General features: G+C 60.0%; 2 protein-coding genes across 4 annotated transcripts in view; both read left to right on the forward strand.

Moving 5' to 3' along the window:
- Positions 1 to 3987: 3987 nt before the first annotated feature.
- GPR61 (G protein-coupled receptor 61) lies at positions 3988 to 7662 on the forward strand. Of its 3 annotated transcripts, XM_038162417.1 has the most exons (3): positions 3988 to 4365; positions 5502 to 6188; positions 6330 to 7662. In XM_038162417.1, exons 2-3 carry the CDS (start codon positions 5757 to 5759, stop codon positions 7056 to 7058), a joined length of 1161 nt encoding a protein of 386 aa, XP_038018345.1. In that variant the 5' UTR covers positions 3988 to 4365; positions 5502 to 5756; the 3' UTR covers positions 7059 to 7662. The 3 variants fall into 3 exon arrangements, with proteins under 3 accessions (XP_038018345.1, XP_038018342.1, XP_038018343.1); XM_038162414.1 differs by having other exon boundaries at positions 5502 to 7662; XM_038162415.1 differs by having other exon boundaries at positions 5608 to 7662.
- Positions 7663 to 8133: 471 nt separating this feature from the next.
- GNAI3 (G protein subunit alpha i3) overlaps positions 8134 to 15467 on the forward strand; it is a 29483-nt gene continuing 22149 nt past the window's right edge. The window contains exon 1 of the mRNA XM_038162462.1: positions 8134 to 8409. Coding sequence (XP_038018390.1) covers positions 8292 to 8409 — 118 coding nt within the window. The 5' untranslated portion in view covers positions 8134 to 8291. The remainder of the gene's footprint in view (positions 8410 to 15467) is intronic.

The following is a 15467-nucleotide window of genomic DNA, read 5'->3' on the forward strand; positions in this document are numbered from 1 at the left end:
GCCCCCAGCCCCGGCCCCGTGCCCTACCCTGGCCCCATCTCCTGCCCCAGCCCCCAGCCCCCTGTCCCACACCAGCCCCCGGCCCCATGACCGACTCGATTCCTCATCCCTGTCCCGGCCCATCCCCACTCCCGGCTCCATCCTCCTCCCCGTCCCCGTTCCTGTCCCCATCCCATCTTTGTCTTCATCCCACTCTTCCTCCCCAGCTCATTCCCCACCCCTATCCTCGTGCCCCTCTTTATTCCCATCCCTATCCTGTATCCCTATCCTCATCCTTATCCTCATCCCTATCCCTGTCCCCTTCTCCATCATCCCGATCCCGTCCCTGTCCCTATGCCCCATCTCTATCCTCACACTTATCTCTCCCCTATCCCCATCCTCATTCCTGTCTCTGTTCTCTATCCCCACCATCCCCCTTCCATCCCTGTCCTCATCCTCATCCCCATCTCCCATCTCCCATTCCCATCCTCTCCCCATCCTCATTCTCATCCCTGTCCTCTGTCCCTATCCCCATCATCCCCATCCCATCCCTGTTCTCATCCCCATCATCCCCATCCCATCCCATCCCTGTTCTCATTCCCATTTCCATTTCATCCAGTCCAATCCCATCATGGCTCTCATCCCCATCCCTGTCCCCATCCTCATCCTCATCCTCATCCTCATCCTCATCCTCATCCTCATCCTCATCCTCATCACCTCTATTCCATCCCTAACCCCATTCTCATTCCCATGCTTGTTCTCATCCTCATCACCTCTATTCCATCCCTGTCCCCATCCTCATCCCCATCCCTGTCCTCATCTCCATCACCTCTATTCCATCCCTGTCCCCATCCCCATCCCTGTCCCATCCCCATCTCCATGCCCATGCCATCCCCTGTCAGCCCCAGCCCCATCCCTGTCCCCATCCCCTCTCCTGACAGCACAGCCCCACAGTCCCCATCCCCCCGAAGTCCTGACCCGGTCCCACAGCCCCCACCCTGGGCAGAGGGGGTTCCCCTGTCCCCGGCCCCCAAGGGCACTCCTGGGTGTCAGCCCCAGCCAGCAGGGAGCCCCGCACCCCCCGCTCATGGCTCAGCTTCCCGGGAGTATTTTTAGATCCAAACATTCGTGCCGGATTTTGGGTCCAAAATTAGAGGGAAAAGAGCTGGAACAAACCATGCTGGGATGATGCAGCTTTTTACTGCAAGGGGGGCAGGGATTAAAAGGAACCCCTGGAACACAGAACAGCATGTCCTCAGGGAGCCCCTCACCCTGTTCCCTTCACCCCAACTTCCCCCCACGGCTGGATGCCCCCCTTGATCAGACAGGGAATTTTGCCCTTGGATCGTCCTTATCTTCCCAGTTTTAATCCGGGAGTTAATCCCTGCCCAGAACCCACTGCCCACCCCCCTCCCGACAGCCAGCCCCAGACACACCCTGACATCCCCGGCGACGCTGGCCTTCGGGTGGCCTTGGGGGTCCCAGGGGACAGCAGGAGGGGGCCCGGGGCCATGGGAGCACACGTGTGTCAGTGCACACACACACACAGACAGACACAGACAGACAGACACAAGGACACATGTCCACAGCCCAGGGATGTGTGTGTGCCCCTCACACGTGTGCGCACGCACAGACAGACACACAGACAAACAGACACACACACAGCCACACACAGCCACACACAGACACACACAGACACACACAGACACACACAGACACACAGACACACACAGACACACAGACACATGCCCACAGCCCAGGGATGTGTGTGTGCCCCTCACACGTGTGTGCACGCACAGATGTATCTGCCAGATGTGCATGACATGACAGGCACACATGACACAAGCGTGTACCCAGGTGCACACACACAGACACAGACACACACACACACAGACACAGAGGTGTGGCCGTGCTTAACCCGCGTGTCCAGCAGGGGCTCTGTGAGGGGACAGGGACGGCGGTACTGGGGTGCCAGGGGTGGGTATGGGGACACTGGTACCCCGGGGTGTTGGGTGCTGAGGGGTCTGGGTGCTGAGGTTCCAGGACATTGGGTGCTGGGGTGCCAAGGTACTGGAGGATTTGGCTACTGAAGTATTGGGGTGCTGAGGGATGAGTACCCCCAGGTATTGGGGCACTGGGGTGCCAGGGGCTGGGTGCAGGGGTGCTGGGGGATGGATAGCCTGGGCTGTTGGGGTGCTGGGGTGCCAGGGGCTGGGTTCTGGGGTGCTGGGGGATGGACACCTGGGCTGTTGGGGTGCTGGGGTGCCAGGAGCTGGAGTGCAGGGGTGCTGGGGGATGGATAGCCTGTGCTGTTGGGGTGCTGGGGTGCCAGGGGCTGGGTGCAGGGGAATGGATAGCCTGGGCTATTGGGGTGCTGGGGTGCCAGGGGCTGGGTGCAGGGGTGCTGGGGGATGGATAGCCTGGGCTGTTGGGGTGCTGGGGTGCCTGAATGTTGAGGTACTTGGGGGAGCAGAGTACTGGGGTTCTGGGGTGCCAGGACTGGGGCACTGACTGGGGTGTTTGATTGCTGGGGTACCAGGGCCCTGGGATAATGGGGTGCTGGGCTAGCAGGATGTCGGGGTGTCAGCAGTCTTAGGATGCCATGGTGCTGATATCCTGCAGTGCCAGACGCTGGGTACTGGGGTGCCAAGTTATTGGGTACTGGGATGCCAGGAGCTGGGATAGCGGGGGGACAGGACACTGAAGTACTGGGGTGGTGAGGTATTGGGGACTGAGATGAAGGGATGTTGGGGTACTGGGGTCCCGAGGCGCTGGGATAGGGGGGTGCTTGGGGACTGGGGTGTGGGTGCCAGGACGCTGGGATAGTGGGGTGCCAGGGCACTGGGATACTGGGGTTCCACCGCTCAGGGGCACTGGGGTGTTCAGTTGCTGGGGTGCCAGGGCACTGGGATACTGGGGTACGAGGGTGACGGGGTGTGGAGGACTGGGATGCTGGGTGTGAGGTATTGAGGTACTGGGGTGCCATGTGCTGGGGTACTGGGGTGCCGGGATGTTGGGGTATTGGGGTCCCAAGGCACTGGGATAGGGGGATGCTTGAGGATTGGGGTGTTGGGGTACCCAAATAATGGTACTGGGATGCCAGGGGCTGGGACAGTGGGGTGCTTGGGAACTGGGGTGTGGGGTGCCAGCAGCGTCAGGGATCCCAGCGGTACCAGAGCGGGGTGTCTGCCACGGCGGGGTGTCCTCAGGTGTTCCACACAAGGGGGGGGTGCCCACAGGGGCTCCTAGGAAAAGGGGGGGGTCCGTGTGTCCCCCCCACTCTGTGGACCAGGATTCACTCCCGAGCTCACCTTCCCCCACTGGGGCCGGAGCCCGGGCAGGAGGGATCCCCGTGGATCCGCCCTGCTCCTGCTCACCGGGAGCCCGCGTGCAGCTGTTCCCGGCGTTCCCGGTGCCCGGGGTCCCACCGGGAGCCGCCCGCGAGCCCCGGAATGCCGGGGCTGGTTCATCCGAGGTCGGGCGTTTCTAATCTGGTTTGGGTGGATTTATTTTTGGGAGCCCGTAGCCTGGCAATGGCCACGTGACGCGCAGGGACACACGTCACCCACGGATCACTTGTCACCCCCATCCCGGGAATGGAGCTGGTGGCCGCGCATCCCACCCGGGCACCCTTGGGATGGGGCCAGGGCACTGCAGGGGGAAAGTTCGCAGCCCGAGCAGGATTTTGGAGGGATGGAAAAGATGGGCACCCCTTCCTGGAAGGGAATGGCCATGTCCTGAGGAAACTGAGGCACGGGGCGTGGCGTGGCGGGGAGGGGCACGGACCCCATCCCATTTGCTCTATTGCTGAACTGGGGGCGAGGGAAAGGGCGCTGGGATGGGGTGGGCAGAGCTGGGGGGGCTCTGCGGCCCCTCTGAGCGGCCCCCTCCGCACCCCCACCCTGTGCCCCCCACTGCGAATCTGCACCCCATCCCCCCTTCCCACCTCTCCCCCCAGACCACCTCCGCGCTTCACCCCCCGAGCTCCCCCTTCCCCGAGGGGCTTCTCCCCCCGCCGGCCCCGCGCCCTCCCCATCGCTTTCGGGAGGCAAACGGGGAAACTGAGGCACGGAGCAATAGGCGGGGCAGCACCCGGGGGTGTCCCACCCCCCGCTCCCCACCGGGGGGGCCCAGCCAGGCTTCGGGCGGCAGCGCCCACCCCAGAGCGGGGCCCGCAGCTCCGGGGCTCGGGGGCCGTTCCCGGGGTACCGAGGCGAGGCGGGCGGCACTAGGACCCAGCAGCCGGGCGGCGCGGAGCAGCCCTCGCCGCAGTGGCTCCAGCCCCGAGCATCCCCCGCCACCCCGGGGACACCCCCCAGCCCCGACCCCTCCCCCGGCCGGAGCGGGGACCCACGGCCTCGGGCCGGCTCCATGCAGACCCCCAGGGTAGGTGCCGCGGCCGAGCAGCCCCGCCGGGAGCAGCGGGCCTGGGAAGGTGGGGAGATACCGGGGAGGTGGGCGAGACTCCCCCGGGGGTGGGAGGGGGGTCCCCAAGCGGTGACATCGCTCCGGGGCTCTGGGCGAGGGACACGGGCAGGGAGAAGGGGAGGGAGGAGCCGCGGCTGCACCCCCACTCCCTCAGCATCCCTCCCTCGGGGGCAGGGGTGGGACCCCCGCCCCAGTGGGGAACAGCCGGGGGGTCCGGGGCAGCCCCCACACCCCCCTCATATCTCCATGGACGGGGTGTGAGTTCGGGGTGGGGGGGGGGGGGGGGTCACACAAGGCCTCCAAGCACAAGGGGTGAAGCCAGGACTTGGGGGTGCTGGGCCCTGCCCTCCCCTCATTCTTGGGACCCCCCACCCATCCTGCCCCCCCCGTGTGGTCCCCAGACTCTGGGCAAAGGGCTCCACTGGGGTGTTTTGGGTTGAAACGTTGGAATTTGGGGGGTTTACCCCAGAGCTGCTCATTTTTTGGGGAACAAGGCTTTTGGTTGGGGAAGGGATTTGATGTAGGGGGTTGTGGAGATGGATAGGGGGTGGTGGGCATTATGTGGGGACTATATGGGGATTATGGGTGAGGTGTCACAGCTGTGCTGAACCCTGCCTGGGGTCTCGGGTGTCCCCCCGAGCTCTCTGTCCCCTCTGGCAGCTCTGCCTTCCCCAGGTGCCTGGGGGCTGTGGACGGGGGTCACAACTGGGCTGAGCCCCCCCCGTGTCACTCAGGGCTCAGCTGTGATCCCACCATGGCTTTCAGTGGTCCCCTCAGGGTCTCCCCCCTCTTCTGGCAGCTCCATCTGCCCCCAGGTACCTGTGGGATGAAGGTGGGAGTCCAGCTCAGCTCTCAGGGCACCCCCCAGGGTGGTGTCCCCTCATGACAGCTCCACATTCCCCCCAGCACAGCTGTGGCCTCTGCCATGGCTGTCAGAGGTGACCCGTGAGCCCCGCAGGGCTCTCAGGGGTCCCACTCTGGGTCTCCCCCCCATGACAGCTCCACCTTCATCCCAGGTACTGGGTGGGGGCTGCAACTGGGGTCCTGCTCAGCTCTCAGGAGTCCCTTCAAAGTCTCTCCCCCTTTTCTGACAGCTCCACCTCCCCCCAGGTACCTGGGGGCTGCAACTGGGGGTCCAGCTCAGCGCTCAGGGGTCCTCCAGGCTCCTGCCCCCACCAGTGACAGCTGCACCTCCCCCAGGTACCCCCTGGCTGAGCAGCGGGGACATGAGCGGGGCTGGGGGGCACCTTTGGGTACTCTGAGTGCCCCCCCACCTGCAGACCACCGAGGATGTGACCGTCTGGCGATGCCCGGCTGCGCCGCGCTCGCCGCCAGGCCGGCGGCACAGGATGGAGCCCTTCCTGCCCTCCCCGTGGGGCTGGAATGGCTCTAGAGGGGGGGCCCGGCCCCCCAACAGCACTGCCGAGGCCAAGCCCAAGGACGCGGCCTCCAAGTCTGTGGGACTGTTCTTCATGGTGCTGCTGGACCTCACGGCCATCGTGGGCAACGCCGCCGTCATGACGGTCATCGCCAAGACGCCGGCGCTGCGCAAGTTCGTCTTCGTGTTCCACCTGTGCCTGGTGGATTTCCTGGCCGCCCTCACGCTGATGCCGCTGGAGATGCTGTCGGGCTCGGCCGTGTTCGAGAGCCCGGGGCTGGGCGAGGCCGTGTGCCGCGTGTACCTGTTCCTCAGCGTGTGCCTCACCTCCATGTGCATCCTCTCCATCTCCACCGTCAACGTGGAGCGCTACTACTACGTGGTGCACCCGCTGCGCTACGAGGTGCGCATGACCGCGGGGCTGGTGGCCGGCGTGCTGGCCGGCGTGTGGCTCAAGGCCGTGGCCACCTCGCTGGTGCCCGTGCTGGGCTGGTTGTCCCCTGACCGCCCGCCGGCACCCGGCGCTCACGGCTGCTCCTTGCAGTGGAGCCGCGGGCCATCCTGCAAGGTCTTTGTGGTCTTCTTCGCCGCCTTCTACTTCGTCCTGCCGCTCCTCATCATCGTCGTGGTTTACTGCGGCATGTTCAAGGTGGCGCGGGTGGCAGCCATGCACCACGGCCCGCCGCCCACCTGGATGGAGACGCCGCGCCGGCGCTCGGCGTCGCTCAGCAGCCGCTCCACCATGGTCACCACCTCGGGGGCTCCTCGCACCACCCCGCAGAGGATGTTCGGCGGGGGCAAGGCGGCCGCCGTGCTGCTGGCCGTGGGCGGCCAGTTCCTCTTCTGCTGGTTGCCCTACTTCTCCTTCCAGCTGTACACGGCGCTGAGCACTCGGCCCTTGGCCGGGCCGGCGGCTGAGACTGTGGTCACCTGGCTGGGCTTCTGCTGCTTCACCTCCAACCCCTTCTTCTACGGCTGCCTCAACCGGCAGATCCGCGGGGAGCTCGGCCGGCTCCTCACCTGCTTCTTCAAGCAGCCCCCGGAGGAGGACCTGCGGCTGCCGAGCCGCGAAGGCTCCATCGAGGAGAACTTCCTACAGTTCCTCCAGAGCACCGGGCGCCCACCAGAGCCCCCCAACCCCGAGCGGGACCTGCCCCCTGTGGATTTCCGCATCCCGGGGCAGATCGAGGAGGAGGCGGCCGAGGCGATGGAGTGGGGTGCGGGCAGCGGGGTGTTCGTGCCCGTGGCGGGCTCTGCCAAAGCGGGGCTGTAGCGTTTGGGGGGGTTTGGGGTAAATGTGGCTGTGAGGGGAGAGATGGTCACAGTGACTTGTTGAGGGGGGGCTTCGTCACCGCCATGGAGGGTCGGAGGTCCCAAAATGCTCTCTGGGCTGGGAGTACCACACTGCCGTGGAGGGTGGGGGTCCTCACTGCAGCCACGGGGAACTGGGGGGTCCACAAGGCCATTGGGGTGACGGGGTCTGGGGTCCTGGCTGCAGCCGTGGAGGGCTGGGGGTCCCATGGCACTTGCTGGAGTGGGAGTGACTCTCACTGTTGTGGGGGATTGCGGGTCCCACAGCACTCATCGTGGTTTGGGGGGGGTCTCTGTCACCACAGCGGGGGTTGGGGGTCCTACAACTCTTGGTGATGTGTGTGGGGTCCTTACTGCCGTGGGGGATTGCGGGTCCCACCGCGCCCATCGGGGTGTGGGGGTCCCCACTGCTGCCCTCGCAGGTGACGGCGGGGGTCCCACCACCCTCGCTGGGTTGATGCCGGGGGTCAGCAGGGCCGCCACTGCGGGGATCGGGGGTCCCGTGGCACCACCGCGGCTGGGGGGCAGCAGCTGGGGGCACAGGCCCGGTGAGGGGCCAGGGATGAGAGCGGGGGCTCGTGTTTGGGCCTGCCCAGGAGGGGCGGCCCCAGGGACGGGTGGGGAGTGGGGGCTGCCTGCGGAGGGGGTCCCCTCCATCCCCCTATGACCCTGAGACCCCTCCTCAGCCCCGGAGACCAGCTCCCCTTGCCCCGAGCCCTCCCCGCAGCCGCGGAGCCGAGGCTCGGCCCTCTGGGGGTGCGGAGCCTGGGCCCCCCTCATGAGGGCGGGCTGGGGCCGCCACGGACCCCACCGACCCCCGCGAGGACTACAACTCCCATCATGCCCGCCAAGCAGAGCCCGGAAGTGGGGTATTTCCCATCATGTCTCGCTCTACCGAGGCGGAAGTAAAGCGCTTTTCCCCCCCCATCATACTCCGCTCTAACGTGGCGGAAAGCGATGGCTCCTCCCATCATGCCCCACTCTACCGAGGCGGAAGTACTCGCGCTATCCGCCCGCTGGACTTCATTTCCCGGCGTGCCCTGCGGCCAGAACCGGAAATCCGGCGCCGCCTCAGGAGCAGCCCGGGCCGAGGCAGCTGCGGCCCCGATCCCGGTCCCGGCCCGATCCCCATCCCGATCCAGTTCTCGTTCCCGTTCCCCCCGCCCTCGGCCGCCCGGCCGCCCCCGCCGCCGCCATGGGGTGCACGCTGAGCGCCGAGGATAAGGCGGCGGTGGAGAGGAGTAAAATGATCGACCGCAACCTGCGGGAAGACGGCGAGAAGGCGGCCAAGGAGGTGAAGCTGCTGCTGCTCGGTGAGGAGGGGCCGGGAGGAGAGCGGAATGCGGCCTTCCGGGCTCCGGAGGGATTCTGAGGGGCAAAGGGGGGCCTCCGCCCTCAGGAAGGAGTTTGGGAATGGAGAAGTGGGGGGATCCCTGGATGGGCTGAGGAGGGTCCCGAGGGATCCCTGGATGGGCTGAGGAGGGTCCCGAGGGATCCCTGGATGGGCTGAGGAAGGTCCCGAGGGATCCCTGGATGGGTTCAGGAGGTCCCGAGCGATCCCGAGGGATCCTTGCCAGGGCTGAGGTGGATCCCGAGGGATCCCTGGATGGGTTCAGGAGGTCCCGAGGGATCCCTGGATGGGCTGAGGAAGGTCCCGAGGGATCCCTGGATGGGCTCAGGAGGTCCCGAGCGATCCCGAAGGATCTTTGGCAGGGCTGAGGTGGATCCGTCACCACAGATCCCGAAGGATCCTTGGCAGGGCTGAGGTGGATCCCGAGGGATCCCCGGGCGCTGAGGAGGGTCCCGAGGGACCCCTGGTCCCCTTCCGAGGGAGAGGCCGTGGCTTATCCCATCCTAGTGGGGGCGAGGGTGTTCTGGGCTGTCCTGGGATGGACCATGGGCTCTTCCCGATGGAATGTCCCCTCCGCGTCCCGATGGAACTCCCCGCGCTCCCTCCAGGGTGGGACTGGGCCGAGCCTGGCAGAGGCACGGCTCATCCCTGGGTCTGGGCAGGGAAGGGAGGGAGGGAATGCCGGGGCTGGAGTTCAATTGCCCGTCAGGGAGAGGGGGTGAAACGGTAAAAAGGATTTCCCCTTTGGCAGAGGTTTGCCGTGTTTGGTCTGTGTTTTGGAGTTCTTGGAAGTGATGATGGGAGCTCAGAGGAGGCACAAGCTGCCCTCACTGAAGGCTGGGGGAGCAGATTGAGATGAGATACTGGGGAGAAACTGGATACTGGGGAGAAATCCCTCCCTGTGAGGCTGGGCAGGCCCTGGCACAGGTGCCCAGAGCAGCTGTGGGTGCCCCTGGATCCCTGGCAGTGTCCAAGGCCAGGCTGGACAGGGCTGGGAGCAGCCTGGGGCAGTGGAAGGTGTCCCTGCCATGGCAGGGGATGGACTGGGATGAGCTTCTAACCCAAACCCGTGTAGGACTCTGGAGTTCTGTTCAAGTCTTCACAATTTTGTGAGCACCACTCGGGGCTGATGAACCATCTGCTCATGCTGATTTCTCTTTTCAAGGTCTGGGTATATATTTTTGGTTATCCTGATTTTTCTGTCTCAGAGGAGACAGATGGAGTCTGAACAGCAGCGCTGAGTGGGTCCTGTTAGAGCAGGATGTGTGAAGGAACCATCCTGCTCCAGGAATCCTTTTTCTTTCCCATTTAGCCCTTTTTCTTCGCTCCCTGCAGGAGCTGCTCCGAGCTTTGTACTTGGTGTGTCCATGGAAAAGCTCTTGGCTGTGTGTCAGGAGAACCCTTTGTTCTCCAGGTGTTTGTTTTGGTGTTAATAAGCAGCACTTGCACATTCCCTGGAATGGAATAATTCTTTCCTCATATTTTTGTATGACATTTTTTCCAAAGCACCCAAGGCTTCAAGGCTGAGATCGGTGTTGTCAGCAAACATGGAATGGGGGGAGTATCCCAAAAATCACACAGTCATCACTTGGAATGTGTTAAAAACCAGGTGAGGCTTTAGAACTCAGAGCAGCAGCTGATTTTGGGTCGCTGTTGGCTTTGGATGGCAGGAAAATTCCTGCACTTCCTGGTGTGTCTGCAGGTGAGGAACTTTTTAGGAGTAATTGGAATGCTGATCTGGACCTCCTCTCGATCTGCCTGATCCCAGGGCAGGTCTGCACCTGGTTGTCACTTGCAAATCTCTCTCAGGTATTTCCTGGTTTTAAAGCTGAGTGTGGTGATTCCTGGGAATACCAGGAAATGCTGGAGTCTCCCCACACACATCCTTCACGATGTGCAGGCGAAGCAGAGCAGGGCATTCCCAGGAGAAATTATCTGCAGTGGGACCATCCTTTCACTGAGGAACAGATGGAAAAGTCCATGAGGATTTTTCCATGGTTTGAGGAAGGGTTTTTTCTCTCACATAAAGCTGTCTGGGTCTGCAGGGTCTCTCGTCATTCCCTGAGTGGTTTCTGCTCCTCTCAGGGAGGGTTGGTGAAAAAAGAATGGATTTTTCCTGAAGTTTGGAGTCCACACTTCCTTCCCAGCTCCATTAAAAGAGCTGCCCCAGTTTGAGATCTGCAGAGTTGAGATGAGCAGAAACAGGGCTGTGCCTGTGGAGAGGGAGCTGGATCCTTCCCAGCTGGGCTGTGAGGAGGCTGGGGAGGCAGGGATGGACCCAGGATCTGGAGGGTTGGAAGAGGAGAGGGAGAAAATGCAAATGCAGTGAAATCTGGGAGAGGAGAAGTGAAATACAGCCCAAATCAGGAGATTTGGAAGAGGAATCAAGTACACATGAAAATCAGGAGATAGGTGGGAGAGGAGAGGAAGTAAAATACACCTGAAATCAGGAGGTTTAGGAAGAGAAGAGAGAGAGGAAGGTAAAGACACTGAAAACTGGGAGATCTGGGGAGAAAAGTGCAAGTAAAAATACAGCCAAAAGTGAAAGATCTGAGGAGAGGAAAGGAAGTCAAATACCCCAAAAATCAGGAGATTTGGGAGAGGACAGGAAGTCAGAAATCCCCAAATCACGGTTTGGGTGTGTTTCCCTTTCTCTCCTCCATAACCCTTATCTTCTCTTGAGCAGGGGAGGAAGGAGAGAGAATTCCAGTTGTGTTGCCTTCTACTGGGAGCTTTGGCTTGACTTTTTCAGCACTTCCAGCTGGGAGAGGGCTCAGATGCTGGAGGAAGTGGCCCCAGCACCGGGATAACTGCAGGATTGCTGGGATAAAGTTAATCCTGGAGCTTCTCCTCGGGGATTTCAAGTCCCTGTGTTGTGTTTCCCTTTCACAGCTCTGAAGTTTGTTGAGCAATTCTGAGTTCTGGGGATATTTTATAAAACAAATGGAACCTGAGTATTGAATAATGACTGACCCTGGTTGTTACAACCCCGTGGGATGTAATTATTGTTCCATGCTGGAATGCCACCGGCAGCTCTGCTGGCATTGGCACTGGCGTGGTTGGAGCGATGGCAATGGATTCACTCTCTGGAACAGCAGCCAAAGCTCCTGGGAGGCTGGGAGCAAGCTGGGAAGGGCCCAGGAGCCCTCAGTCCCATTTTTCTCCTCCCATTTGCCCCCAGGAAAAGGCTCCTCAGCAGGCACACCCAGGGCTCTGCTGGTGGGGAAACCTGGCAGATTTTTCCAGCCAAACGGAGAAGGGTGCTGGAGCTCTTCCTGCTTGGGGAGGAGCTAAGCCAGATCCTTCTCTCTGCTTGCAGTGCCTTTCCCAAGGTCTGGCATGTTGTTCTGGGCTGTGTCTCAGGGGTCTGTGTGACCCTGAGTGGTGAAGCTGGATTCCAGAGCTGTCCCATTCCCAAATCCCTGTGTGAATGGTGGGTTTGTGGCTCTGGCTCTGTGGATGCACCAGTATTGGACTGTTTTTCTCCAAACCCTGTTATCCAGCCTGGACAGCTTCCCTGAGTTTGGATATGCCGTGTAATTACGTTTAAGTGGTGCTGCTAATTAATGCAAAAACAATTAAAAGCACAAGTTTGTTTTAAAATAACCTTAATTTGCATAATTCACCCTCCTCCACTACTCCAGGAGCCCTCAGCTTTTTCCTGGCACTGATTTTTCCAACCTTTTTTCTTTCCTGAATTCCCCAAGGCTTCCTCAGCACTGTTTCGGTTCTGTTTTGGTTTAAGGTAGGAAAGTGTTTTCTGGGGATGCAAACCCAGGCAGAGCTGGTGCTGCAGTTAATGATGTTGTTAATTGAAGTGGCTTTTCTCAGAGCACAGCAGCTGTGCCTCGAATCCCTGTTCCAGAGGATCCATCTGGGGGTCAGACCTGGCTGCTCCTCAGCTCTGGAGCTATTGGCTGCCCTTGGAATGGTGGAACAAAGCTCTGTGGTGGGGTGTTGGTCTCCAGATGTTGTCCCAGCAGTGGCTGCTGCTCCAAGTGTCCTTCCTGGTGGGATCTGCTGTAGGAATCCTGCTGGGGAAGCTGCAGGGAGCTGCTGTTTCTCTGATCTTGAAGGTATCTGGGTCTGCTGGAGGTTCCTGGTGACTCATGGCCATGGGAGGATTCTCCTCACACAGTTCACAAGGACCTGGCTCAGGCCAGATTGCAGCGAAGGTTCAGGTTGGGTATCAGGGAAAATTTCTTCATGGCAAAAGTTGTCCAGCCTGGCACGGGTTGCCCAGGGCAGTGGTGGAGTCTCCATCCCTGGAAATGCTCAAAAAGGATTTGGATGTGCCATCTAGGACATGGATAAGGGGTGGACATGGCAGTGCTGGGATACCGTTGGACTCGGTCTCAGAGGGCTTTTCCAACCTTAACAATTCCATGATTGTAATTCATTTGGCAGCAGGTCAGATCTCTTTGAAGGTGCAGCTCTTCTCTGGGCTTTGAGCTCCATGGAGGTCTTTCTGCAGCTGCTCTGCAGGCTGGAGTTTCCCTGTCCTCAGGTGTGGGAGCTGCAGCTCCACCCATGCTCTCCCACCTTTCCCCTGGGTCTCTGTGTACCTTCCCCGTGCTTTTCTGTTCTGCCCTTTTCCCACCAAAACCAGGTGCAGGGCAGGCAAAACTCTCCTTATCTCCAGAGTGCCTGAGCCCCTCGAGCTTTTCAGGAATCTGCCATGATTTGTTTAATCTCCTGGAAAAGAGAATTGGTTGCACCAGGGTCAGATGTGCTCTTTTCTGCCATTTTCCAGCTGTGGGATGGGAATTCTTCTGCCCCGTGTTGTGTGTACATCATGTACTCTTGTCAGGACTCATGGGTGAGTGTCCATGCCCAGTGCTGGGATTTGGGGATGGACAATTTCCAGCTTGGTTGAGGAATTGTGATTCCATCTATGCTCCAAGAGCCCTCTGGATATGATTCAAGTTTCATTAAATTCCGAGGCAGAGCATTGAAATAACTTTTCTCAGAAGAGCAGAGGGAGCTGTAAAGAGGAATTTTTTAATTAGATCATGGATCTAATCTTCTGGAAGTTTGGAGTGAGCAGAGCTGTGCCTGCACCTCCTGGGATGCAGCACTTGTTCCCTGCAGAAGTGGGATGAAAATATGGAATTCATGACTTATTTGGAGCTGCAGCGAGGGACAGATGCTGATTATTTTTCCAGCACGCCCTTTGTGGTGATCCCTGTGCTGTCTCCTTTGTTCCTGGGGATCCGATGCCTGGCTCTTGTTTCATGTTTTCCCAGTTGGTGTTTGGTCACTTCAGTGCATCCTTTAACCTTCTCTGGTTACCGGGGTGGTGCTGCCTGGGTCAGCTTTAGAAACAAACACCGAATGCTGGGACACGGGGTTGGCCTCCTGGAGCTCGGTGCTTTGGGGTCTCCATCCCTGCAAGCTCCTGGTGTTTGGGGAATGAGCTTATCCCTCAGCAGGAGCTGCTGGGCAGGGGAGCCTGGCTGCATGTTTGGAACAGCTCAGCATTGTTGTTCCTGCAGGAAATTCAGAGGGTGTTTGGCTTTTAAAAATGGGCCTAGGACAAGGTGACTCTTGATAATCAGGAAAACTAAGAACTATCTTTTCCAAGCCCTGGTTTTCCCACTGTTCCCTCTCTTTCCAAGTTATCTGTTGCTTTATCATCCGGCTCCTGTTTTACAGGCCTTGCTTGGCTGTTTCTCTGCTGTCGCCACCCAGACTTGGATCCAAAGACACCAGACTTGGTCTTTTTATCCCATATCTCCAAGCACTCCATTTATCATGAAATCCTGAAACGGATTGAGTTGTAATGGACATTAAGGCTCATCTCATTCCATGGGCAGGGACACATCCACAAGCCCAGGATGCTCCAAGCCCTGTCCAACCTGGCCTTGGACACTCCCAGGGATGGGGCAGCCACAGCTGCTCTGGGCACCCATCACAGGGAGAATTCCTTCCCAGTATCCCTTTTAACCCTGCCTTCTGGCAGTGGAAGCCATTCCCCCTTGTCCTGTCCCTCCAACCCTTGTCCAGAGCCCCTCTCCAGTCTCCTGGAGCCCCTTTAGGCTCTGGAAGGGGCTCTGAGGTCTCCACCCCTGGCAGTGCCCAAGGCCAGGTTGGACAGGGCTTGGAGCAGCCTGGGGCAGTAGAAGATGTCCCTGCCATGGCAGGGGTGGAATGGGAAGAGCTTTACAGCCCCTCCCCAGCCAAAGCACTCCACGGTTCTGTAATCCCCCGTGTGAGCAGGAGGAGCTGTGGGTGCCCAGGAGGCTGGAGATGCTGGTTTGATGTTCAGCCAAGAGCCACACAAGGCCTCTCTCCATGGGGGTCTCCATCCACGCTGCTCAACAGCAGACATAATTCCTTCAAAACACTCCTGGGGGAGATCAAAGAGCTGGGAAAACAAATTCAGATCTGAGGTCTGTGCTTATAGAATCCCTGGATGATTTGTGCTGGAAGGGATTTTAAAGCTTACCCCATTCCATCCCCTGCCATGGCAGGAACACCTTCCACTAGCCCAGGTTGCTGCAAGCCCATCCTGCCTGGCCTGAGACACTTTCAGGGGTGCAGCAGATGCTGTTTGTGGCTATTTCAGCAACTCCTTAAGGAATTTCTTAGTACCATCAGTGGTCACTCAGGTCTGGGTGTAGGGGACAGGGGCAAGTTCCTCCAGCCTGATGTTTCCCAGGAATGGTGCAGAATTCTTGGAGATATTTCAACCCTCTGAGTGGTCATGGGATGTTTCTAAGCTTTAAAGTAATTGTTTAGTTAAAACAGGGTTGAGGGTCCAATCGTTTCAAAGCAAAAAGGAAACCCCCTCTGCTCTGGAGCCAGTCTGGGAGAGCTGGGAATGCTCAGCCTGGAGAAGAGAAGGTTCTGGGAAGATCTTACACTCCTTACTGTGCCTAAAGGGGCTCCAGGAGGTCTGGAGAGGGACTTTGGACAAGGCCCTGGAGTGCCAGGGTGAGAGGGAATGGCTGCCCACTGCCAGAGGGCAGGATTACATGGGATGCTGGGAAGGAATTCTCCCTGTGAGGGTGGGCAGGC

The sequence above is a fragment of the Motacilla alba genome, chromosome 26, assembly GCF_015832195.1.
Source record: "Motacilla alba alba isolate MOTALB_02 chromosome 26, Motacilla_alba_V1.0_pri, whole genome shotgun sequence".
Lineage (NCBI taxonomy): Eukaryota > Metazoa > Chordata > Aves > Passeriformes > Motacillidae > Motacilla > Motacilla alba.